At 44.5% G+C, this 24450-nt stretch overlaps 3 protein-coding genes and 1 pseudogene across 3 annotated transcripts; 2 read left to right on the top strand and 2 right to left on the bottom strand.

The window, feature by feature from the left end:
• Positions 3668–4630, top strand: LOC8071734 (RING-H2 finger protein ATL8). Its single transcript, XM_002454296.2, has one exon. The coding sequence runs from the start codon at positions 4003–4005 to the stop codon at positions 4474–4476; it is 474 nt and encodes a 157-aa protein (XP_002454341.1). The 5' UTR covers positions 3668–4002; the 3' UTR covers positions 4477–4630.
• LOC8077696 (RING-H2 finger protein ATL14) lies at positions 9242–10959 on the top strand. Its single transcript, XM_021460067.1, has one exon. It carries the CDS (start codon positions 9514–9516, stop codon positions 9946–9948), a length of 435 nt encoding a protein of 144 aa, XP_021315742.1. The 5' UTR covers positions 9242–9513; the 3' UTR covers positions 9949–10959.
• On the bottom strand, positions 12320–15767 carry LOC110434959 (aldehyde dehydrogenase family 2 member B7, mitochondrial-like). The gene is made up of 9 exons (XM_021460066.1): positions 15426–15767; positions 14507–14638; positions 14284–14426; positions 13708–14181; positions 13432–13605; positions 13192–13329; positions 12956–13093; positions 12809–12870; positions 12320–12693 (listed from the first exon to the last, which is right to left on the bottom strand). Exons 1-9 carry the CDS (start codon positions 15544–15546, stop codon positions 12420–12422), a joined length of 1656 nt encoding a protein of 551 aa, XP_021315741.1. The 5' UTR covers positions 15547–15767; the 3' UTR covers positions 12320–12419.
• On the bottom strand, positions 17133–22236 carry LOC8071733 (annotated as a pseudogene).

The raw sequence follows: 24450 nt of genomic DNA, 5'->3' as shown, positions 1-24450 counted from the left end.
TCTTCCTTTTTTTTTAAAACAAACGGGAGGAGAGCTTCCCCACCAAACCTTCTCTCCCTTTTGGTCGGCCTCAAGTTCCTTACAATATCATCTAGGAACACATTCAAATATCTTAGAGCTTTACTTTTTTTCTCTAAATATAGCATATCTGAATAATTTTATGTGCTAGACACTAGCGCCACACAATGCACTAGACCCAATAGGTCGTATCCATCTCATTTCAGATGTTTTGATGTGGGTTGACATAAAAATTAAACTAATTAAGTTTCACACCAATTCACTTTCGACACACATAAATATTGATATAGAAACAAATACATTCAAACAAGGCCTCAATCCATATTTCTCATCAAATCAAACAAGGATTGAGGATATAATAGTCATCGGCTACCCTGAAGAAGAAACAGCTGAAGTGTCATGGTCGTGTCCTGCCGATGCCAACCGGAGCATTACATGCAAGCAAGATGCTCCTGTAATATATTCATGTTGCCTTAACGCTACGCTGCGGTTTTACTTAAAGACACGCAACGGGCGCCACAAGGCAGACGAGCTAAGGCCTTTTTAAAAGTTGTGAAAAGTTTTTTAGATTCTGATACTGTAGCACTTTTGTTTGTATTTAATAATATTCAACTATAGATTAACTAAGTTTAAAAAATCGTCTCGTAATTATAGACAAATTATATAATTAGTTTTTATTTTCGTCTATATTTAGTATTTTATGCATGTAGATAAGATTTGATGTAACGAAGAATATTGAAAAGTTTTTTAATTTTGGAGAGAATTAAACAAGGACTAAGTTGAAGCGGCAGTAAATTAAAAACGACGACAACTCACTCACACTAGGTGCTCTGCCATCGCAATTCGCAACAGCGGTAGCGTCAAGCTGTCTCTACCGGCCATGGCCCATGGCGTCGCTTTCCCCTGCCAGGTCGCCTTGGTCGCAGCCAAGCTCGATTCAGCTGCTGCTGCCTCCGTTAAAAGAAGCATAATTCTAACTTTTTGTTTGACCTGACTGATTTATTAAAAAAAAATATTAGTGAATGGCTGATAGATTTGGTTGATAAACCCAAACGATGTTGCATAAGTTTATATCAAGAAGATTTATTAATATTTATAACAAGATACTTTCTCAATCTCGAAATAGATACTTTGGATATCATATTTGACTATATGTCTTATTCATATTTTATGTAAATAATAAAATGAGTAACTCACACAGTCCCAAACTAAGTGTTGTTTTGGGTTTTTGTGCTACAAGTTTGACTTCATTTGCAGAAAATACATACAATATTTGTAACTTCAAATTATTTTGTTAAAAATTAGACTTAAAAATCTTTCCAACTATACTAATTATGTACTATAAATATTAATATTTTTTACTATATATTTAGTTAAATTTATTTTTTGGAAGCGTAAACAACATTTATTTTGAGACGGAGGGAGTAAGTCATTATTAAAATAATATCTCTAACACTAAAATAAGTCATAATAAAATAAATAATATTTATACAATATTTTTGAATAAGACAGATAGTCTAACAAAATATCTAAAAGTAAAAAAAATGTCATGTATTTTGAGAAGGGGGCAGTAGGTACACCATAAAAAACTAGGTCTCGCAAAAAAAAGTACACTATAAAAATATATCTTGCAATATCTAAAAATACTTGTTTAGTATCATCATAAATATTGATAATTTTTATATATTTTTTTATTTTAAAAATAATTTGATTCTATGCTCTTAAAGCATCTCCAACAGTTTGGTAAATCACTTGTCATCCCACAAAATTTGGTAAATTAATAGAAAAAATCTTCTCCAACAGTTTACTAAACATATTTGCTAAAAATCTCCGCTTGCCATCTCCGGGTGCAGCGCGCGTATTTCTACACACGCGTACTTGTTCGCACATCCGTACGAACTGCTGCCTAGGTACTGAGTTGTTGCCGTGCGGCTGCGACAGGCGACAGCGACAGCTGCTGCCGAGCTGCTGCGGTGGTTTGGTAAAACAAATAATTTAGTGCTTGTTTGTTCAATAAAATGACAGTAATATTGAAGCAAATAAATTCAAACAAATACACTTTATAATAAAAAATGTTTCATAGATGATGATTTCAAAATAAAATGACAGCAAATAAATTCCAAAATAAAATGACGCACAGAAAAGCGGCGCGTGGGTAGTTGAGGTGTGGGTCTTTTTTTAATTTGGCAAGCCCAAATGGCAAACTATTGGAGATGGTCAATTTTTTCACTTGTCAAATCTTTTAGCAAGTTATTAAAACTCAAAATATGGCAAACAACTTTTACCAAACTGTTGGAGATTATGTTAAAATACATTGAAAGACGGTTGTTAGCTTGTTCTTCCATACCTCTTATTGCAGGCTAGCACGGCAGCACCTAGATCGTCGTTTTCACCACGCAAGCTAGGCTAGTGCCACGTAGTGATCATCCAACAGTTGCAGCACTATATATAGGCATGCAGCCCGAGCCTGTTAGCCCAGCACGAGATCTGTTTTTTAGCCTGGCCCAAACATGACCTTGCCTGGTGGTTAGCGCGCCTGAGCTGGCACGGCCTGAGGCACCAGGCCGTGCCTGGGCCTTACCTCAGGCACGCCAGGCTAGCACGGCCCAACCCGGTAAATGGCCAGAGGCCCAATGAAGACCCGATAAATGGCCAAAAATGAAAAGCCCACCACAGCCTGCTTTCTTAACCCTAACTTCCTAGCCCTTCTCACTCAACGTCGCCGCAGTGCCGCACTTGGCTCCTCACCTCCTACTCGCCCGTGTCGCACACCGCACTCCTCTCCACTCTTGGTCGCACCCGCATCCTGTCCTCTCTCTGCTTTGCTCTCCACTCCGGCACGCCCCCCCAGCAGGCCAGCAGGCAGCAGACGACAGCACGACACGACGGCAAACGAGCAGGGCCCTAGCGGCTCACGAGTCGCGCTCGACCTTCTCCCGCACCTCTTCCTCACGCATGTCCGCTGTTTGGCGCGCCTGTCGTCCTCAAGCACGCGACCACGAGGCATTGTCGTCCATGGACCTCGAGCACGCAGGGCGTTGCCGGCCTTGAGCACACTTGCCCTCGTCCCAGCGACGGATCCAGCGGTGGGGCTAGGGGGGCTCTAGCCCCCCTACCGCTGTTGGACCAGTGGAGTTTCTAGTATTTTTCTTCTAATTTTAAGCACAAATGTATAAGTTAGGGTGAGCTGAGACCTTTATTTTTTATGAGTTATTTTGTGAATTTCATCCCTGATTGATGTTTTTAATATCAAACTACTTCAAGCCATTATATTTTTTCTATTATGTGGGTTATAGTAGAGCTAAGTCGATGTAGCATTTTTGTTCAGCCTCCCCTAAATTTGTTTATGGCTTCGTCCCTGCCTTCTCCATTCCTTCTCTAGATCCGGTGTCGAGCTCCTCGGGGGCGAGCGCGCCAGCGTCGATCTCGACGGCGAGCACGACGCGCCGCCACCTCCCCTGCCTTTTGCCCTCTTGGGGCAAAAAAAAACAGTCTATAGTGATGTGCTTGGGCCGAAGACCAGGCCCGCGTGCCTGTTAGGCAACTACCGTCGGACCGTGCCGTGCTGTGCCGGGCCGTCTATATGCAGCACCGGTGACTCGTTTAATCCTGACCATTTGCAGCATTGTTAATCTGATCCTGCAGACGGCACACCGTTTCCTCCAAACCAACAACTTAAATAATCCAGTAATCATATCTTCAGGATCATACATGGTGTCGCTTTTACCAACATGTCCTGTGCGGCAAGTTTGTCAAACGTAGACAACAAGGAGATAGGCATGGAAGATGCAATTGACACTGGACCTCTGGCAGGCTTGAGATCCAGCGACCTGCGAGCTGCTTCTTCTACAGCCACTTGCAGATTCTTTTGTCCATTTCCACGGCCTCCGTTAGCCTCTCGATCGTGCTCGATTGCTTGCTCTTGCTGTAGCTAGGCGGAGACAAAGTCAGTAGCTCGCGGCGGCGTTCGTTGCACTTGCAGCAATGGTGGAACTGACGGTGTCCGTGCTCCTCCTGGTCGCCGGCGTCGTGGCGATGCTGGTGCTCCACGTCCTCATCGTCGTCTGGGCGCTCAGGCGGGGCGTCGTCCTCCGCGCCGCGGCGTCGCGGCGGCAGGACGAGGAGCGCGCGGCGGGGCAGGGGCTGTCGCCCGAGGACCTGAACGAGCTGCCGTGCCACGACCACGAGTGCAGCAAGGCCGGCGCCGGCGCGGCGGGCGCCGAGTGCGCGGTGTGCCTGGAGGCGTTCCAGGCCGGGGACCGCTGCCGGGTGCTGCCCCGGTGCGAGCACGGGTTCCACGCGCAGTGCGTCGACCAGTGGCTGCGCAAGAGCCGCCTGTGCCCCGTCTGCCGCGCCGAGGTCCTTGGCATCGGCCGCGGAAAGACGGCCGGCGCGGTGGCCGGCGCGTCCTCGGCGTCGGCGGTCGTGACTGAAAGACATGGAGCTGCGGATCGGTAGGTAGCGAGCATCTAGAGCTAGCTCGTTGCTGCCTGAATAGTGAATCCTTCCTGCTTGTGCTATCTGAAGCAGATTCTTCCTCTGTTATTACATGATTCAGTCAATCCTTTGTAATTAAGAAGCACATTTAATTCATTCTATTTCTATAGTTTAATTTGCGAAATGAGAATCCGATTGTACACATAACCTGGCCAGATACAGTGACGTTGCACTTTCACGATCACTCGTCGTTGACTTATATTATTCATTCGTTGTGGAATGCGTAACACTTTCGTCAACCGGACGTAGAGGTTGTCCCTCCAAATAAACACATTCCCTTAACCTCTGGGCTCTGGCGGCTGGCGGGTAATCTAGACAATGCACGGTGTAACAAAGATAGGTGTGTTTACTGTTTCACTCCTTGAACCAGCAAGTAATCATCACCCGTGCAATCACTCTTTCTATGCCTAAGTTAGCACTAATCACTGATTAGTCTTTTATGTTAATTGCTTGGGACGGTCACTATTAGCAATTTGGTGGTTTGATGTATTTGGTGTACAACACTACCGTCTTTTTTTTTGCGGCTTTTTTTTCGAAAGATTCTTATAATTACGTCTCTGATAGTTTGATTCCATAATATGGACCCAGGGCTTCGCGTCATTGCCACTAGCGCCAAACTAACACTGCTTGACACCAGTGGCAATGACGCAAAGCCCAGAAACCACATGCGCAGTTACGCACCTTTAGCGCCATTAGTGGTGGTGCCAAGCTTGGTGCCATGGTGGATGGCGCCAAAATGTGTTACTATTGGCGCCAATGACGATGGCGCCAAGCCCTGGGTCCAGATTCTGAAATCAAACTAATAAAGACGTAATTGTGAGAATATTTTGAAAAAAGGACAAAAAGACAAAAAAGACGGACAACACTACAACTCCTCGCGATTCAACACACACATGAGGGTGGAGGTGTAAGAGCATCTCCAACAGTTATGCAATTGGATTTTGCATTCTTGAAAATTTGCTAAAAACCTTAAAAATTGCTCTCCAATAGTTTTGTATTTGACTTATGCATTTTGGCAAACTTGGCATTTGATGGACCAAACTTGGCATTTTTGCATAGGCACAATGGCTTGGCAATTTTGATATCCCAAGAATCTTGGACTCATTGTCGTGCCCGTACTCCCCACGTCGTGGTAGTTTCCCGCGAGACGACTCCTCCCCGCGCGCGACTCTTTTCTTTCCCCCGCGTGCCACCTCCTTTCTTCACGCGCCGCCTCCTTTCTTCGCGCGAGGACGAAGGAGATCCATCGGCGCCTCCTTTTCTTGCAGCGACGCGAGGCTACCTCGAGCAGATGTCGCCGGCCTGGATCAAGCAGCGACCTCTTTTGGCGACCTCGAAGCCCTCCTTGCGGAAGCCTTGGGACCTGGATGCCACAGTGCTACCTGGGACTGTTGCCTCGATCGGATCTCGACGACCTAGACCAAGCGGCAACGTGGACTTGCGGGATGAACACGGCCGCGCGACGCGTGAGAGAATTGGCGGCGACAGGCGAAGGAATTGCGCGCGAAAAAGAAAGCGCCCGCGCGACGCGTGAGAGAATTTTCCATGAAGATGAAAGATTCCCAGACAAAAATAGTTGGGTCCACTATTTTAGGAAATGTCAAGTCAAAAATGTCAAACACTTAGAGATGAATTTATTTTTTCCTTGACAAAACGTTTAGGGACTTGGCAAACTCCAACAAATGACAATTTTCAATTGCAATAACTGTTGGAGATGCTCTAAGTAAATTAGTTTTCGGAGCTGTAAGTAATTTTTTTAGTTTGAGGAAACTTTATAGAAAATTATAACACAAAATTAGTACAGTTAGATTAGATACAACATGAAATATGTTTCTATACTACTTTTTTGGTGTCATGGAGGTTAGTACTTTTTATATATAATTGTTCAAACTTAAGAAAATTGACTTAGAATAATTCTAAAAATTAATTTATTCAGAAATGGAAGCTGTTTGAGGGTCCATAATGAAGCTGTTTATTGAAGGCGTGTCACAGGAATAATTAAAGATTAAGTTGTGCTGTTGTCGTCGAAGTCACTTGAAGACCTAATTTGTTGGATCATCAACCTAGGCTAATTATGACAAAAAAAATGAGAGTATATCAAACAAACACTATGAGAGTAACTACACATACGTGTAGAAAGGAATTTAACTTGTTTCATAGTCTTACGAGCTGAAAAATAGTTTTATGAGTTGAAAAAAATATGAATCTTTGAAGATTAAAATATATTTAAAATTTTAATTGCATACTCCTTCTATCCTAGTATAGTATATAAGGCGTAACCATTTTTTACTCATGTCCCATAATATAAGGCATGTTCTCTCACAAACATAAAATGCAGTACTATTAGTGTTGTAAGAGAGAATTAAATGCATTCTTGGTCTTTAAACCAGAGGTGGTTACGTCTTATATACTAGGACGGAGGGAGTACTTTTTAAGAATAGTATTTGGATAATATTTTGAAATTTTATCTCTATATTTTATAGTGTGTTTGACCCTGAACTATTGGATAATATTCTGAAGTGTTCAAGATGCGACACTGTTTTATATTGGTTACAAATTACCTTTTTCATGACCTGCGTGACGCCATGTTAGACAAAACTAATGTGAAAACCATCCGAGAAGCAATTTCACCTGGTTTTAAAAGTTGGTGAGGTCAAAATCTGGTTTCCTGAGGGGATTCAAACTTTAAGCAAAATTGAAGGGGTGGAAAGGACTTTTTCCCCCCTTTTTAGTGTCATGTCACATGAAGTAGATGCAGCCGTTGGCCAATCACTTGGGCTTTCTGGCCCAGCAAAGGGCCTGTTTAGTTCCCATTTAGACCAAAAAATTTCATGTTTTGGCCCACCATTCTGTGGAATAGAACTAAACACCATCTAAAATTTTTGGTAAAATGGTTATCATTTTACATTTTAAATTTTGGTCTCAAAAATCCAAAAAAGGTCTAAAAGAGCAGCTTCATGTATTTTGGACCTTGGAATTTTTGGCATTTTGATTGAACTAAACATACCCATGAAAAAAATGATATTTTGTATTTCATCATTCCAATATACTTGGTATTTTTGTATTTTGCATTATATAGGGAACTAAACACACCCCAAGTGGATTGGTTCAAAAAAAAAGGTCTCAAGCACTCCTAAAGAAAGGACTCATCAGGCAAATGGACTAAGAAGTGAAGAAACATAAAACTTTGATCCGAGGCTATCAACTTTGCGCTAGGTATATCTAGTTGAACTACAGCTTCGGACTGAGACGAATCCAAATTTGTAGACTTTTTAATTATCATCACATCTTAGATCTTATCCTAGAATTCAACTTTGAACGCAAATTATTGAGCACTTCGAACACACAAACTCCAACTCTGAACTCGAAAAGTAATCTTTATATAAGCTAAAGAGATCAATTTGGAACTTAGGCATATATAATTATATATTAGGGCTCCTTTGGATCAAAGAAATTTCACAGGAGAAATGTATAGCCTCCTTTGGTTCATAGGATTGATCAGCCGCAGGAATTTTGGAGGAAAGAATCATGTCATCGATTCCCTGGCCTATTCGTTGGTATGAAAAGTCAAGACTGAAATTACTGTTGGCTGATTTATTGTGAGAGAAAAACACTGTTAGCTGGCAGAAAAAATACGGCCAAAAAAAAAGAGAACAGGCATGCATGTGGCAGGAAAAAGAATGCATGTGCATGTGACAAGGAGGAAACTAACATAAAAGGATATATTTCCTAAAGTTGCTATTCCTACAAACTTCCTATGTCCATCCAAACAACAACTCCAGTAAAGTTTCTTATGTTTTCCAATTCTCAGTTTTACACAGGCAATCCTATTCTATCCCTGTGTTTCTCCTATTCCTGCATTTCTCCAATCCTACGTTCCAAAGGAGCCTTTAGAACTTCCAACGTGATGTCATCCGCTTTGAACTTGAAATTTCAACTTTGAAACGAGAATCCACATACCCCTCCATGCACCAAGAGAAATGTCCAGCAGATTCATCAGTTGGACGCGCAGGCATTAGCAAGAATCAATAGTGCCGACAGAAAGAGTAGTGATGGTACTTGTAGATCGAGGGGGAGATGAAGAGGATGCATCTGGACGGTTTCTTGTATAATTGACCAGGTTTTCACTTCCGACTGATCCCTGCTGAATTCTCGGGAGTAGAGAGTCTAGCGACGGTATATGTTGTTATAGGTCAAATATGCATATTCAGACGCTAACTAGCAAACGAAGCACCAAATCTCTCATTTCATTGACTTTGATCCCAGGTGATGCTCAGCTCTTGAAAATAATGCAAAGCAAATCAAGTTTACTATTCATTTCCTTGACCTTCGGCAGCAAAAGCTCTGGCTGAGAAATATAGTACTCTCTCCGTCCTAGCTAGAAAGAATATAATTTTCATTTTTCGAGAAATTAATCAATTATAAGGTTAACCAAATCTATATGAAAAGTATAAACATTTAGGTATGGTTAGACTAATTATAGAACTTTTTCATAATAAACTTATTTAGAAATATAAATGTTAATGACATTTTCTATAAGTCTAGTTATTTTAAGGATTGAGGCCTTGTTTAGTTGCAAAAAAAATTATAAAATGGACACTATGGTACTTTCATTTGTATTTGATAAATATTATCAAATTATGGATTCATTAGGCTCAAAAGATTTGTCTGGCAAATTAAAAATAAACTATGCAATTAGTTATTTTTTTAATTTATATTTAATATTTTATACATGTACCGCAAAATTTGCTGTGATACAAAATCTGAAATATTTAGCAATATTTTTTGGAACTAAACAAGGCCTGAGTCATTGAGGCCTTGAGGGAGTAATAAAATTCTAGGAGTACTCCAACTTCCATGGACTAAAAAAAGTCAGAAGTGACAAGTCTTCTCTGCTCCACGGCTGCTGGCTTGTTGCTTGCCGCCTTCTTCAGAGTTGCTTGCTTGCGTTGCGTGTCTCTGCATGCGCGCACAACAAGTTTATCCGACTCCGACGGCATGGAGGGATCAACACTACACCGCATCATCTTCATCACTGTCGGCCTCGTGCTGATGGTCCTTCTCCACCTCGTCGTGGCCATCTGCGTGCTCTTCCGCGCGCGCCCCTCCCACCGCGTCGCGGAGCACGCGGAGGAAGAGAGCGGCGGTGCTGGCCTTTCGGCCGAGGAGGTCGGCGGGCTGCCGTGCCATGAGTTCAAGGAGGACGGCGGCGGCGGCGGCGGTGGCGAGTGCTCGGTGTGTCTGGATGTTTTCCGCTCGGGCGACCGGTGCCGTGTGCTGCCGAGGTGTGGCCACAGGTTCCACGCGGAGTGCTTCGACTCGTGGCTGCGCAAGAGCCGCCGATGCCCCGTCTGTCGCACCGAGGCGGTCGAGCAGCGGAAGGACGCCGCCGGCGCTGTTGTTGCCACCGTGGAGGTAGTTTCTGAAGTGTAGCGTCGTGTAGCATGTTTGGTCCCCGGATTGCCGTCTCTTCCTTGTAAATTACCTGTCGTTTTTGCCTGTATGTAAATTGCCTGTCTTTTCTGCAAATTTATTCTCGGACGAAGATAGATAGGAGCTCGTTTGGAACATTGGATGAACTACTTACCCATTTCTTCTGCAGACATACTACTCATTCCTTACTCAACGTGGAAAAAAAATGCAAATACATCATAACCAGTGAGTTGTTTATCCATGACAAGCTCTGCAGACACATGCTTTAGTTATAGATTTTATTTAGGTTTATCCTTGTTAAACATAAATAAATTTATAACTAGGTTACACATGATCCAATGAGTATAAAATTTTTTACTATAGTTCAATTATATAATAATTAGTCAACCATAAAAATTTTATCATAATCGAACCATAGGAATTGTAGCTATAAATTATTTTGATTAATTACAAAAAACATAGATCTAAAGTCACAGTTAAAGCTTATACTAAAGCATATCATATTATATGTTTACTTAGAGCATCTCCAAAAGTCTTTCTAAATCTCACTGTCTAAATTATTATTTGGAGAACCATTTGCATAAAATTGCTTTTCTATATTCTTTACTCTCCAACAGTTTTGTTAAAACTCATGCGCACTCTAGAGAGTCATTCTCGTCATCTATATTTGGCTAGCGAAAAATACAAAATAGACAATGACTATATTTGGATGACCATTTAGAGAAGTTGTTGGAGGTTAGTCTTTCACTAAAATTGTTATTCCTAGCATTTAGGAAGAATATAGAAAGTCTCATGAAGATGCTCTTATAGATCTACTTATGTGGAGTTTGACAAAATTGATTTTTTTTTTCATTTTATGATTTTTTATGATTTACTATAATTTTTTAAAGATTCAGCCAAAATAAATAAAAAAGAAAAACACAAAACCGCATTTAAACTACTTATATAGGATCAGCGAGGTAAGATGAACGATTTGAAGAAAATATTTTATTTAGTTTCAAAGTTCATGAAGAAAAAAAACTTTGGCAAAATTTGAAGGAGTTGATATAGACTTTTTTTTTCCAAACAACAAAGGGGGTGTTTGGAACTGCTCTGCTCTACGTTTTTCAGCTCCGCTCTACGTTTTTTACCCAAACGGTTTTAGCTCCACACACTCAGTTCGAGAAAAAAGATAAAGTTGTGAGAGCATCTAAAGAGATACTCCACGAACTCCAGTTTTTTATAGAGCTACTCTATAGTAGAGTTTATGGAGCAGAGTTCGTGGAGGACTCCCAAATACCCAAAGTATGACTGCTACTCGAGTACTCGGGCCCCAAATATTGTGGACGGGCCAGGCTAGTGCGCATAACAGGCAAAACTCACAAGGCCTTCTGTGCATAAAGCTTCGAAGGAAATCTCCCGGTAAATGGAGAGGAAACACGAAACAGTAGACAATGTGGTGATGACCTGCTTTGCAGCGCAACAATTTTAGATTGAAAAATGTCCTTTTTTTTCATTTCTAAAACCTCTAACTCCAATACCTGTAAAATACCTCCCTCAATTTTCAAAATCATTTAAGTCACCTCCCTGCTTCCGTTAGAAGTTATTTTTAGGCGATTTAGTCATTTTTTAATTAAAAATTATATTATAGGAAACACTTAATAAAGTTTGTAAAACTATGCAAATTGCTTTTAAACTTATAAAAGTTTTGAGTAAATCTTAGAGATATTCTAGGACAAGAAAGACCCAAATATCATATTTAGAAATCATTAAAGTCTAGACGATTCTAGAAATTAGATTTATTCCTCGGAGAATGAGAAAATATCCCAAAAAATCTTTAAAAAATTCTAATAAATGTATAGATGTATTTTAAAAACTTTCCACAACATTAATGTATTTTCACAATCTCAAAATATTGGTTGCATCCACAACATGAGTGTGTTCAACATTAATGTATGTTGCATCCATGTTGGTTGCATCTCATGTTTTTGTCATGAAAAGTTTTAAAACACATTTAAATATAAATTAAAATGTTTCAAAATTTTCCATATTTTTGTATATATATTTTTTGTTTTAACAGAGTTGAATCTAATTTCTACATTATCATGCTATCTTGTTTTTATTTACCGTGTCCCAAACTCCCAATCTATATCTTGGATGTACATTGGAGTTTTTATAAGCTTAGAGGTACTTTCTTTAATTTAAAACTTTATATTCAGGTGCTTATCAATATTTTTAATTATAATTGACATATCACCTTAAAAACCACTTCTAACTTAGACAAAATAGTGGTAATAAATCTCGCACGACTGACGGTGAGAGTTGAGGGAGACGGTTTATCCAGATTTAAAGTTTGAGGAAGAAAGGTGGACTATGTTACGTCCTTTTTACGGGAGCGAAAACGGACTTGGAGCTGGGTGTTTATAAACGGTTGTTTTATTGGTCACATTCTCTGCGAGAATCGGCGCAGCGCCGGTGAGGGACGGGTGTGATTACAGCCAGGCGGGGTCCTTGATGGGCGTGACGACGGCCTTGGTCTGGAGGTAGTTGCGGAGGGCGTAGACGCCCTTCTCTCGCCCGACGCCGCTCATCTTGTAGCCGCCGAACGGGATGGTGGCGTCGAACACGTCGTAGCAGTTCACCCACACCGTGCCCGCCCGCAGCGCCCGGGACAGCGTGTTGGCCGCGTCCAGGCTCCGCGTGAACACCCCCGCCGCCAGCCCGTAGTGCGTCGCGTTCGCGCGCCGGATCACCTCCTCCATGCCGCTGCATGCCACAAGCACACGCCCGGCGTGGCGTCAGTCGTCACGCGCTACGCAGACACACCTACCATTGCCCTGTGTGTCGTCACAAGATCATTCATGCATGCGTGTGTATGTACCTGAACTTGAGGATGGTCTGCACCGGCCCGAATATCTCCTCCCGAGCGATCTTCATGTCGTCCTGATGCATGAACCCAAAGTTTAGAATGCTACGATGATGATATATGCAGCCATTGAGCAAGTTGGGATCGAGATCGAAGGACTACCTTGGCGTCGGCAAACACCGTCGGCTGTATGTAGAAGCCCCTGCTGCCTACCCTGTCGCCGCCGGTGACGAGGGTGGCGCCGCTGTCGACACCGGACTGGACGTACCGCAAGATCTTGTTGAACTGATCGCCGTCGATCTGACGACGCGACGCAAGGAGAAAAGATTTCAGGGCCGGGGCGGCGCGGCTGAAACTGAAACGGAGGCACCCGGACGACGACGCTGAGAAATGCGTACCTGAGGCCCCTGTTCGACCCCGTTCCTGAAGGGGTCGCCGACCACGCGCTTCAGGGCGCGGGCCTTGGACTTCTCCACGAACTCGTCGTACACGCGCTCGTGCACGAACGTCCGCGACCCGGCGCAGCAGCATTGGCCCTATATATATGCGTTCGGAAAGCGTTCCAGAGTTCAGAATCGGCAGCGACGATTGCTCCAACACAGCACCATTGCAGACTTTGCAGTTGGACACGCACGCACCTGGTTGAAGAAGACCGCTTGGTGCGCGAGCTCGACGGCCTGGTCGACGTCGGCGTCGTCCATGACGACGAAAGGGGACTTGCCACCGAGCTCCAGCGTCACCGGCTTCAGGTTGCTCCTCGCCGCCAGTTCGAGCACGATCTGCCCCGTGCCCGTCGATCCCGTGAACGCAAGCTGCACCAGAACAAAACGTGCAAGTTGTTCAGCCAGGGATCCGATCAGCGCTGGCCACTGAAGCATGCATGGAAAAGGCCGGCCGGGGTTGAGCTGGGTTACCTTGTCAACACCCATGTGGCTACAGAGCGCGGCGCCGGCCGTCGGACCGAAGCCGGACACGACGTTCAGAACGCCCTCGGGGAGCCCAGCCTCGTGGAGGAGGTTGGCGACGTAGAGCGCGGAGAGCGGCGTCTGCTCGGCGGTCTTGAGGACGACGGTGTTGCCGCAGGCCAGCGCCGGGCCGACCTTCCAGGCGAACATGAGCAGCGGGAAGTTCCAGGGGATGATCTGCCCGGCCACGCCGACGGGCTCGTGCAGCACCTGCACGTGGTGCGCGCCGTCGCCCGGCACCACCAGGCCGTGGATCTTGTCCGCCCACCCGGCGTAGTACCGGATGCACCGCGCCACCATGGGCACCTCGGCGCCCGCCGCCTGCGCCAGCGTCTTCCCGTTGTCCCACGTCTCCAGCGCCGCGATCTCCTCCGCGTGCCGCTCGATCAGGTCCGCGAAGCGCAGCAGCACCCGGCACCGCTCCTGAAACCACCACGGCGACCAACCATGCGCGTCCGTTAGTTAGCGTGAACTGTCGTCGTCAGCGTGTGCCAACATGGAGCGGCGGGTGCTGTGCGCACGCACGTAGGCGGTCATCCTCGGCCACGGGCCCTCGTCGAAGGCCCTGCGGGCGGCGGCGACGGCGCGGTCGATGTCCTCGCTGTCGCCCTCGGCGACGCGCGCGATGACCTCGCCGGTGCGGGGGTCCAGCGTCGGGAACGTCTTCCCTGGTGAGTGGTGAAAGGTACACGACGCTGAGACGCTGATGAACGCCATGGACAGGTCCAAGGTACGAAGATTGCCATACCAGAAGCGGCGTCAACGAAGTTGCCATTGATGAGGAGCTGGGTGTGCTTCACCTCCACGGCGGGCTGGATTGGCTCCTCTGCGGTGGCAGCAGCGGCTGCCGGTGCAGTGCTGAACCTGTGAAGAGGGCCCCCTGGCAACAGAACACGTTCAATCGAGCCAAGAGTTTCAGCTAGAGCATGAATGAATCACAAATTGCTCAACTCAAAGTTAACGCAGAATCCATGGACTGAGGAAACAATTTCTTATCTTTTGATTAGTATACATGCTTCAAACTAGTTCGTTGACGCATGGTAGGCGTGTGATCTACCAGAAAAACACAGTAGCGTTGGAACTTGGAAAAACACAGTAGTGTTGCAACAGAAACCACCGAGTATGCAATTACAGTTGGTAAACTTATTTTTGACCATGAGGGCACATGCTCTCGCTCCCTCTAGATTCACATTGAGAAGTCTGTAAACATACATATCAATACGAATCTGTATTGAGATATGTGTATGTACACTTCTCAATGCGAATTCAGCATTGGAAACATGCCCCTGCGTTACAGCTTTTGCAACCCCCTTTCTGATAAGGACGGACCTTACCTGCAGAGCAGAGGAAATTTCAGGCTACCTTAGCGCCATGACTCACTGATGACGTTATTTTGTTGGGCATGCTGATCGGCGTGCCCAACAACCAGTGATGCCTATCGCTATCTACTGTTCTTCAGATACCGACAATCAACAGTGAGAATAGACTTCACAGAGAAAAGACAAAGGCACTACTACACCTGACGACGTGATAAGGCGATTGAAACGGCAACAGGAAAATGATTAGCGAAGGCAAGACGACGGCCCTCGGAATTACAGTATCAGAGCTCGATTGCGATCATTAGCAGAAATGAATCAAGAAAGAAACAGGGTTCATGTAGAGATCACCTGCTCCTAGGAGGGCGGATTTGCCGGCGGGAGAAGCAGCAGAAGCAGGCGAAGGCGAAGGCGAAGGCCTTGTGAGGAGGAAGCGAGAGAGGACGGAGGAAGCAGCCCTCCTTGCAGCCATGCCCTCAAGCAGGTGCTGAGCGTGCGCGATCAGGATCAGCTCCGGCCTCTGTGGGATATGTATGCCAGGCAAGTCTCTGAGGCCAATACAGGAGAGCACTGGCCTCCCCTTGCTCTGCTGTCCTGCCTTGCGATTCTTTTGGAGGGGCCTAGCCGCCAAAGGATATATATCAGGCAGGCCAGTCTCGAGGTTGGAAAGCAGAGCCGCGTGACAGCACGAGTGTAGCTGCTAATCTTGCTGATGACGCACGTCCAGATAGATAAATAAAGGAACAGAAAAGGGAGTGAGAAGCATGACAATATTGTGCTCTACCAGTACTAGACAATTATGGGAGTAGAGTATGTATAATCTCTATATCTACTTTTTATCACTATCTCACCCTCTTCTCTGTCTCCAACATCTCTATCTCTATTGGGTTTTGTCTGTCCTTTCCAATGTGGTCTGTTTCCGCAACATCCCCTCTCTTTTTTTCCGCATAATTTTGTTTTCCTTATAAAAAACCGGAGAAATCTCATTTCTCCTCTACCTCAACATACAACCCACATTCAGCGTAATGCGTGAGCATTCAACTAGTTGAATAAAACATTAAATCCTAATTAAAATCAATTATTCAGGGTAAATATAAAATATATGTATTGGTGGGCAAAGCTTAGATAACATTTTGAGTGCAAACAAGGAAAAATGTCTTCTTTTACCGAACAAAGTAGTAGAGGGTCTTACAAGAAAGGGAGTCGTTTCCGTTCTTGGAAAAAAGGTGGAATCTTGTGCTCTATTGGATCAATTCGCATCCATAGGCGTGTGTGTGTGTTTTCCCACTTCCCATAAGTAAGAGAGACCACATTTTATTCATGATGATGATGATGATGATTCTGGCCGTCGTGGCTCCTGACTCCTGAGGCATGAGAAGACGAATCCAATTCGACGACTTTGATGGACGAGGGTGTTGCGATTGCGATATAAGTACTGCGCACAGGCGTGGAGTAACCAGTACAGATCGTTCCAGCATTTCATGAGCTCACGTGAAAAACAAAGCCAAGACACGGCCGCACTGGAGGCAGTCCAGCTACAATGAACCGTGCCCACTCTAATCGGTATATGCGACCAAATAATTCTGACAGAGCACAAAGCCAATCAATCTGAAAGTGTGGAGGTGTATGCGCAACAGACTTGGGTACGAACGGCAATCCATCAAGCAAGGACCATCACGGGAAAGTTGGGCCCTGCCTCCTGGTCCTGGATGAGAAAAGTTCGTTGGCTTCTAGTCTGCAGATGATAAGAAGATGCAAACAGTCTCAAGCAACATCCAAGGAACTGATCATCACTGGCTCACTGCAGCCAGTGCGTCAGCGTTCTACAGTCCTCACGGTTCGTTTTGAGCAACTTGATAAGTGCTCCACCAGGGCCGCTGTTCCAAAACTATGGGCGCACACAGATTAAGATCGGATTCTTTCACACCAGCATCACAAATGGTTTTGGAAGCAGAGCAAGGAATGGTCCAAAGAAAAGAGTGACGATTCAATTTGTATATGGCAGCACATCATCTCCTGTTGGTTGTCTTTTCTGGGAAAAAAGAATCGCAGGTAGAATTTTCTCATGTCATAGTTCATCACTGAGGAAACCAAACAAGGTTCTATTGGTGGCAACGGCAAGTAGCCAAGTTTATACATCTACCACATGGAAACACAAAACATGCTAACAAAAAATGGTAACCTAAGGATAAATATTGCACAATTGAGGATCAATATCTACATCGAGTTAGTGAAAACCATGACCAAGAATGCTATCAACCTGAATTTCATATGTTCCCTCAAAAAAAAACTGATTTTCATATGTACCCTTTGTACTATGATGACTCTGTGAAGATGGGGGCAAATAAACTGATTTCTTCAGACCTTGATCTTTGAAAATGTTCCAGTGTCTGAAAAATAGGTGCTGTCGGTTATGTCACCACCTTTGGCGAATGGATTTGACAGCTCTATTCCCTGTGGGAAAGAAAATCATCAAAAGCTGTATGTAAACTGATAGGACCAAAGATAAGGGAAACTATAATCAGACGAACATAGCAGTCAAAAGCTACACCTATAATCAGACGACTGAGCATAAAGTGAACATTACATAGATGCAAATGCTAAGCTGTGTGGTGACATATAGCATTAAATCGTACAGGAAGTACAGCATTCTCAATGACTTTGAATTGAAGCAAGCAACACAATTGTCGTTAGGAGGCTATGGTGTGCCGCTCGCATTCTAGGCCTCCCAACGTTACTAGCTGTAAAACTCTTTACTTCTCCTTAATGATACACATGCAAAACATGTTTCCGAAAAAGACTTTGAAGCAAGCAAATTAGAGAGTAGTTCAGATCTGAGAGTTGCTCTTCTTAATTCTTGTATACCTAGTTCCTCCTTGGCATTATATGATTTTCTTTAGAATTATGGGCGAGTCAAACAGTCATTTAAGTGGCAATCAGCCAAGTTCTAAGTAAACAAACTGAGTTGTGTATCAATTAAATATAATAGAAAGGAACATTGCAACTCCAACTCAAAGCTCACTTTCTCCAACGGTTTGCTTGGCATTTGTGTTATTTGGCAAAAAGGTAAAAATCACTCCTCCAACGGTTTTGCAAACGGGTTTGCCATTTTAGTAAACTTGGCATTTGAGAGGCTCCCCTTAGCATATTTGGGAGTTGGCTTTTGGATTGGCAAACGCTTGCGGCCGGTTTTCCTGCGTCAATTCCGTGCGCGGCCTGGTCTCTTTGGCGCCGTTTCCTTCGTCGTAGGGAGTCCTCGCGCCAAATAGAGTCCGCGCCGCCATTGGTTTGCCGCGACTCAAAGACGCAGATCGAGTCTGCTACGTCGTCCCTCCCTGAACGCTATTGAAATACGCCGATCGAGTCTACTACATCCCTCCCTGAAGATCGCGCGCGTCTGGACAGAAACACGCGAGCGGCCATTGCATCCACGCAGCCGAGCGATCTCCACTAGGTAATTGCCAAGTCCAAAATGCCAAACCATTGGGGATGGCCATATTTTTTCTTTTGCATTTGCAATTGGGAGTTGGCAAACAATAACAAATGCCAAACCAAAATTGCCAAACCATTGGAGGTGCTCTACTTGAACTGGCGTAAATGCAAAACTTGATGTCAACCCCAATCTTGACCCACTACTTTCAGAACTCTTCTCTTTGAATCTTATATAAACATATCAAAATAAATTAATGATGAGTGACAGATTGTAAAAAGGGACAGTTAAGAGTGGAAATGCAGACAAATAAGCTTTTTTTGAAGAATGTACTGTATTCAAGTTCAGTGCAGCATGCATAATAAAGCAGTTTCTATTGAGAATGGTATCCGGTGCAATGGCATATGCTTCCTGGTAAACAATTTCAAATCAAAATATATTATACAAAGATGAGTCCTGGTGCAGATCATCAAATGAAGAAATGTCAAGCACATGAAAGTAGAAGCTATAAAAAAAAAGATAAAAAGGGAAAGGATAACTGTTTTCTGTTGTAGTTATGGATATTTTTCCTGTATACCGATTCATATGCAATTTTATTATGTAATAGTATAACAAAGTAAGATCCATATTTATTATTTTGTAAATACCACATTCCAAACAGTGAGAGATAAGATTGTACAATGGAAAGACATTCCACAATTTATAGGATCCAATATTTGTCATATATATAAAATTAAAACTCCATGGAAAAAAAAGGAAAGACAGATTAAATCACACGCCTTTTAGCAATTTTAGTACAAAGTTTGCTTTGACCAGCAGACACAAGCAGGTTCCCCCTTCCAGCCTGCCCAAGCAAGCCGTAACCTTTCCCTAAGCCATCACCTAGTAATAGAAATACTAATACTAAAGAGTATTAAAGGAGAAAAACATTCCAGTTCCCAACAGGCTGAAACTAAACAATGTCATTCTAGTGTTCATGTTTTGAGTAACTAACCCAATGTGCTCTCCTCTGGCACGCCAAACTTCATCTGACTCACAAGCTTCATCGTGTTGGTCTGTGCATATCTGCAAATTGAATTCCCAGATACAAAAAGGTAAGAGAATTAGCAAGGGACACTCAAAGTAATATAAAAAAGTAAGTTGCAAAATGCAAATGAGACAAACAGCTAATGCAATCAGGGAACTCACACGAGAATGGGCATTATATAGCATTTTTTACATGAAGTATAATAGTTTATTTTTTCAATTTGGACATAAGAAAGTTTCAAATAATTTACCTTTCCTTCATTTTCCGGAGCCGACGACCCCCTCGTTTCTTTTTAGGCATAGAGTCTGGAATAGGAAGTGGCTTTGGAAGCCTTGCAGGTGGTAGTTGTTGCCACTTTTCAATCTTCTTACTAATTTCTTCTAGCAAGTTCTTCGCAGCTATTCTAGTTGGATCACCTCTTATGGAATCAATCCTTGCTGCTATTGTTGCCTTTGCAGCTATAAGTCTACTAGCCTGAGGTCTTAAAGATGGAGGTCTACTTTGAAATACTTCAGTTTGTTCAAGATAACCAATACGAGACTGCATTGATGCAGTAGAGAATCCAGACAGATTTGTCTTCTTTGCACCGAGAAGCAGCACATTACAAGCGGGCATTTTGGCCAGTGCTCCCAAACCACCAGCACGACTCATCAGTTTTGGGGCAACAGCACTGCCAACAATGGCAGCAAGGTTTGGTGCAATGTATCCCATCCGTCTCTTCAAAAATTCAAGTAGCATCTTCTTTGTTGCATCAAGGTTAAGAGCTCTGTCGCACGCTTAAATAGTATTTACTAAATTATCTTCAGAAAGAGGCTCCCCGCTAGTTGTTGATTCTGCCATTGTGATCCACATTATGTCTGCAGAAGGTAAAATACCTTTCAAATCAACAAGTGTTAAGTCCATCTCATTTCCAATCTTCCAGACAACACGGGCATAATCAATCGGATGGTGAACACGGGATTCTAATAGAGGGTGTTTTAGCTTGAACTTGTAACGTATGAAATTGTGGATTATAGTAATCTCATTGTCAATATCTATCGATAAAGCATTGCAATCAACAACAAGCTGGTACTCTTGATCTTCCAGGATGGCCCCTTGATTGGAGTCACTTATGCCTCTTTCAAGTGCATCTTCGACTTTCTGTGAGCAAGCAAGTAAAAAGGGCTTAAAAAATGACTTATGAAATGAAGAATTCTAGGGTTACAACATCAGTAATAAAACGATTTAACAAAGCGGAATAAACTAATCCAGTGTTGTCAATTAAACATCGATAGGATCAACACTTCCAAGATATAAATACATAAACACAATTATCTGAAATTCAACAAAAGAAAATAATTCGAGACTTCACTTACATTCTAAGATACACCCATTATGTTGAAGAACTATTTACATCATGGAAAGAACATTCAACTGGGAAGATAAAAATGTGTAACAGAACTGTTAGTACAGGAGACTGAGTAAAAAAAAGATCTATGTTATTTAGTATCCATTCATTTTCATTCACCTGCACATGAAGAATCTTTAATTTTAAAAGTATTCAGCTTATGCATTGGCAATGAGCAACCCAATTTAAAATCCTAGGATGCCTTCACTCATATACTAGTTTAAGTACAGTTAGCCATGAACGTAACAAGGGGGAAACGGGAAAACATGGGTTTCTAAAAATAGCTGGCATACCTGCATTATATCTTTATAGCGTTGTATCTTCTGAAGTTTTGAGACACTATCAAGATCAAGAGATTTCAGGTCAGGGACATTATCATCAGCATCCTCTTCCAAGTTTTATGCCTCTGCATTTTCAACTTCCTGAAATAAGCACAAGATGTCAGTAATCAGCCAACAAAATGTGCTGCAGTGTAAGAAACCTTCACAAGATAGAAATGAACTCACAGGATAGTCTTCTCTGTCCGATAGCTCATCAAGATCCACCATGAAAGAATCAGCAACACTAGCCTGAAAAAGAAGTCATTAGTTGGGAACTTGTAATATTGTCAGTCATATTGCTAGAAGAAGAAAAAAAAAATGCAAGCCTAACACCAAATACTGGATGTGGATGCAAGAGATAAACAAGGCAACCATGGCAAAATGCCAAAGTAAGTTATTAAACTGGATGGGGGTTAAATAGATATCATAACATGACCAGTCCAATCCAACTATGCAACTACGATATCACTTGAACCAAGCATACCAAACACAAGTGCGTGATAATGTCTCAGCTGGTATCACACATTCTACAGGGCAAGTTACAGGAGGCTAGAATCGTTTCGATTATGAACATTAATCCAAATTGGAAACGAAGTGTTTACGCTCCCAAATTCAGCAAAGCACATTCAGATAACATAAACATCGCGGCTAGGTCCAGAACTATTCATCATTCTTACACACCCTAAATTTGTCTCCAATTCCCATACACCCGCTAATGTGACCGCACAGTTTGCAACGGGAACTGCAGCGAGTAAATTGAACCCCATAAACAAAATTACAAGTAGCTAAGGCGAAATCAGAAGTTCCGAACCCCTAGGAAGTCGGAACATTTCGGCTACAGCCTACAAGCAATGTGAGATCGAACTGGTACAAACGAGGAGGTAGGAGGAAGTTACCATGACTGTAGCGGCGGTGCAGCGCGCGTCCCCTCGACGAGCGGGCGGGCGGAGGCGAGGGCGCCGGTGATGCGAGAGCAGCGGATCGCCGCAGCTAGGACCGCCCCACGCCCCGTACGCGCGCACGGCTCCGGCGAAATCGAGTTAGAGCGGGGCTGCGGGCGGCGTGTATGCGACTCGCGCGCCGTACTCGTTGTCTGAAGGCCCATTGCACACCAATGGGCTAAGGTCTCTACGTGGACCGCAGGTCCGGCCCGTACGGCCCATGTATGAGGCAGGCTGGGTCGCTGGGAAGGAAAGAAAATTCTGCGTCTCCGTCAGCGTTGCGATTGTGTGATTGGCGGTCTCGTTTCCCGCGCGCATGTACGGCCCGGCCCGCAGCAGAGGTGAGCGGGATCGGCCGTCGGCGCTAGAGAGCAGAGATGCCAGGTGCAGGTGCAGCCCCCCGGGACGACGGCAGCGGCAGGATTAGCATCCCGGCGTCGGTGCGGGTGACCACCCGATAGATATGGCGATGGCCGCATGGCATGGCACGACACGCACGGCAAAGGACGACGACGACGCTCAACGGCCCGTACACACTGTGACCCTGGCTCCGGGGACCGTGGCCGGGGCCAGATCCGGGATGTCAAATTGTCAATGCCGCCGGCGCACACGGGGACGGGCGGGGAGCAGCTCCGCGCATGTGCGCATCGATTCGTCGGTAGTCGCACTCCGTACGTCGCGATCGGCGACGCAGGGTATGGTCGGGGAGTGACTGTAAGAGGCCGCCGGCCGCGATCGATCTGCTGGGCCTCTGAGAACCTCTCGCTTTGTCAAGAGAATTGACGGGACGGTCCATAGGCCGTAGACCAACGACTGATCGTCGTCCTCGCTACTGTAAAGTCGGCATTTTGTCGTCCCCTTATCGATTGGTACAGCTAGGACTAGGAGGAGTACATCCTACGTACAGATACATGTAGAGCACGTGGCCTAGGAGATCGATCGTTCGACGCAATGAAACAGCAGCTTTGCGCCCCCCACCCCACCCCCCCGGGGGGAGTGATCCATTCGGACTTGTTCTCCTCCGACCATTCACGCGTCGGAGCATGTGGCTCGTGTTCATCGGGATTTGGGGCCCGGCCATGCCCAGAGTCGCAAGTACGTTTAGCTTCAGGACGGGGCAACAGCCAAGTTCCTGGCCTCCTGGATTGGATTGCCATCAAGCATCCATGCATGGCTGTTTCGTCAAAGCCCGAGAGATAAGATGGAAAGGCTCAATGATTTGGTGGCCCTTCGGGGAGGCAGTAGTGTAGCCCCCATGCTCAATGATTCCCGTTCCCGACGAGTCGTCCGTCAGCTCACTGTGTGTTCCGGTGGCTTTCCGACAAGGGGACCTAGCGCCTACGAACTGCGCTGGCGGGCAGAGTTTTATAGGCTTCCTTCCACTTCCACGAATGGAGAGCACGCGCATCACATATTTGATATTTCCACTGCACGCGCCGTGGTTTCGAAATACTAGCGCTGTAGATTTCGATGCCTTTACACATTGATTGGCGAAACGGACCGTGGGTAACGATCCTGAATCGGAGCTCATTTCCAGTGCGTGGAGCAACGGAACGCATATCATACAGTCACTGAACCACAGGCAACGCCCCTAGTTCGTTTTATAGTGGCGAACCGGCGCCGGCGGCAATATATTCAGCTGTCTTTCTGCAAGAACCACCTGCCCGAAGGTGAGGTGCCACAACACATCTGCTGCTCTTCATTATGGCCCACCTCCATAATCCCATTTGGTGTAGCCCAAACCACCAAACAAAGGAGATACCAACCTGTTTCGCCTCCAGTATTTTCTCTGGCCACAAATAAAACAGCTAGCTGTGTTAGTCCCAATTATTCGAGGGGATCATCGAGCCAACCAACGAAAAATCGATCGCGTACCAGATAGGTAGTACCAGACCGGATACTGTTCGCACGAGTGTTGATATGGCCCAGTTTGTTTACAGAATTCCCGCAAATTAAATGAAGCGAAGCCGACGTGCTAATAGCACATGCATATATATACTGCCACTGCTAAGGCCTCGTTTAGTTCCTAAAATTTTTCAAGATTATACGTCACATCAAATCTTTAAACGTATATATAGAGCGTTAAATATAAATAAAAATAATAACTAATTGTATAGTTTGTTTGTAATTTGTGAGACGAATCTGTTGAACCTAGTTAGTCCATGATTGGATAACATTTGTCAAATACAAACGAAAATATCACAATAGTCAAAACCAAATTTTTTCACCAACTAAAGGCCTAATAATAATCACACGTAGGGCACGAGCGGC

The sequence above is a fragment of the Sorghum bicolor genome, chromosome 4 (assembly GCF_000003195.3).
Source record: "Sorghum bicolor cultivar BTx623 chromosome 4, Sorghum_bicolor_NCBIv3, whole genome shotgun sequence".
Classification (NCBI taxonomy): Eukaryota; Viridiplantae; Streptophyta; class Magnoliopsida; order Poales; family Poaceae; genus Sorghum; species Sorghum bicolor.
Note: the sequence above shows the minus strand (reverse complement) of the source record. Positions and strands in the feature narration are given on the sequence as shown.

What these genes read in the sequence shown, in the direction of transcription:
- LOC8071734 (XM_002454296.2), top strand. Translation starts at nt 4,003, where the DNA reads ATGGTGGAACTGACGGTGTCCGTGCTCCTCCTGGTCGCCGGCGTCGTG.
- LOC8077696 (XM_021460067.1), top strand. Translation starts at nt 9,514, where the DNA reads ATGGAGGGATCAACACTACACCGCATCATCTTCATCACTGTCGGCCTC.
- LOC110434959 (XM_021460066.1), bottom strand. Translation starts at nt 15,546, where the DNA reads ATGGCTGCAAGGAGGGCTGCTTCCTCCGTCCTCTCTCGCTTCCTCCTC. An exon ending in ATCCGCCCTCCTAGGAGCAG is followed by an intron (nt 14,639 to 15,425) that starts GTGATCTCTACA and finishes TTCTGTTGCCAG; the next exon opens with GGGGCCCTCTTCACAGGTTC. An exon ending in GGCCGAGGATGACCGCCTAC is followed by an intron (nt 14,182 to 14,283) that starts GTGCGTGCGCAC and finishes TGGTGGTTTCAG; the next exon opens with GAGCGGTGCCGGGTGCTGCT.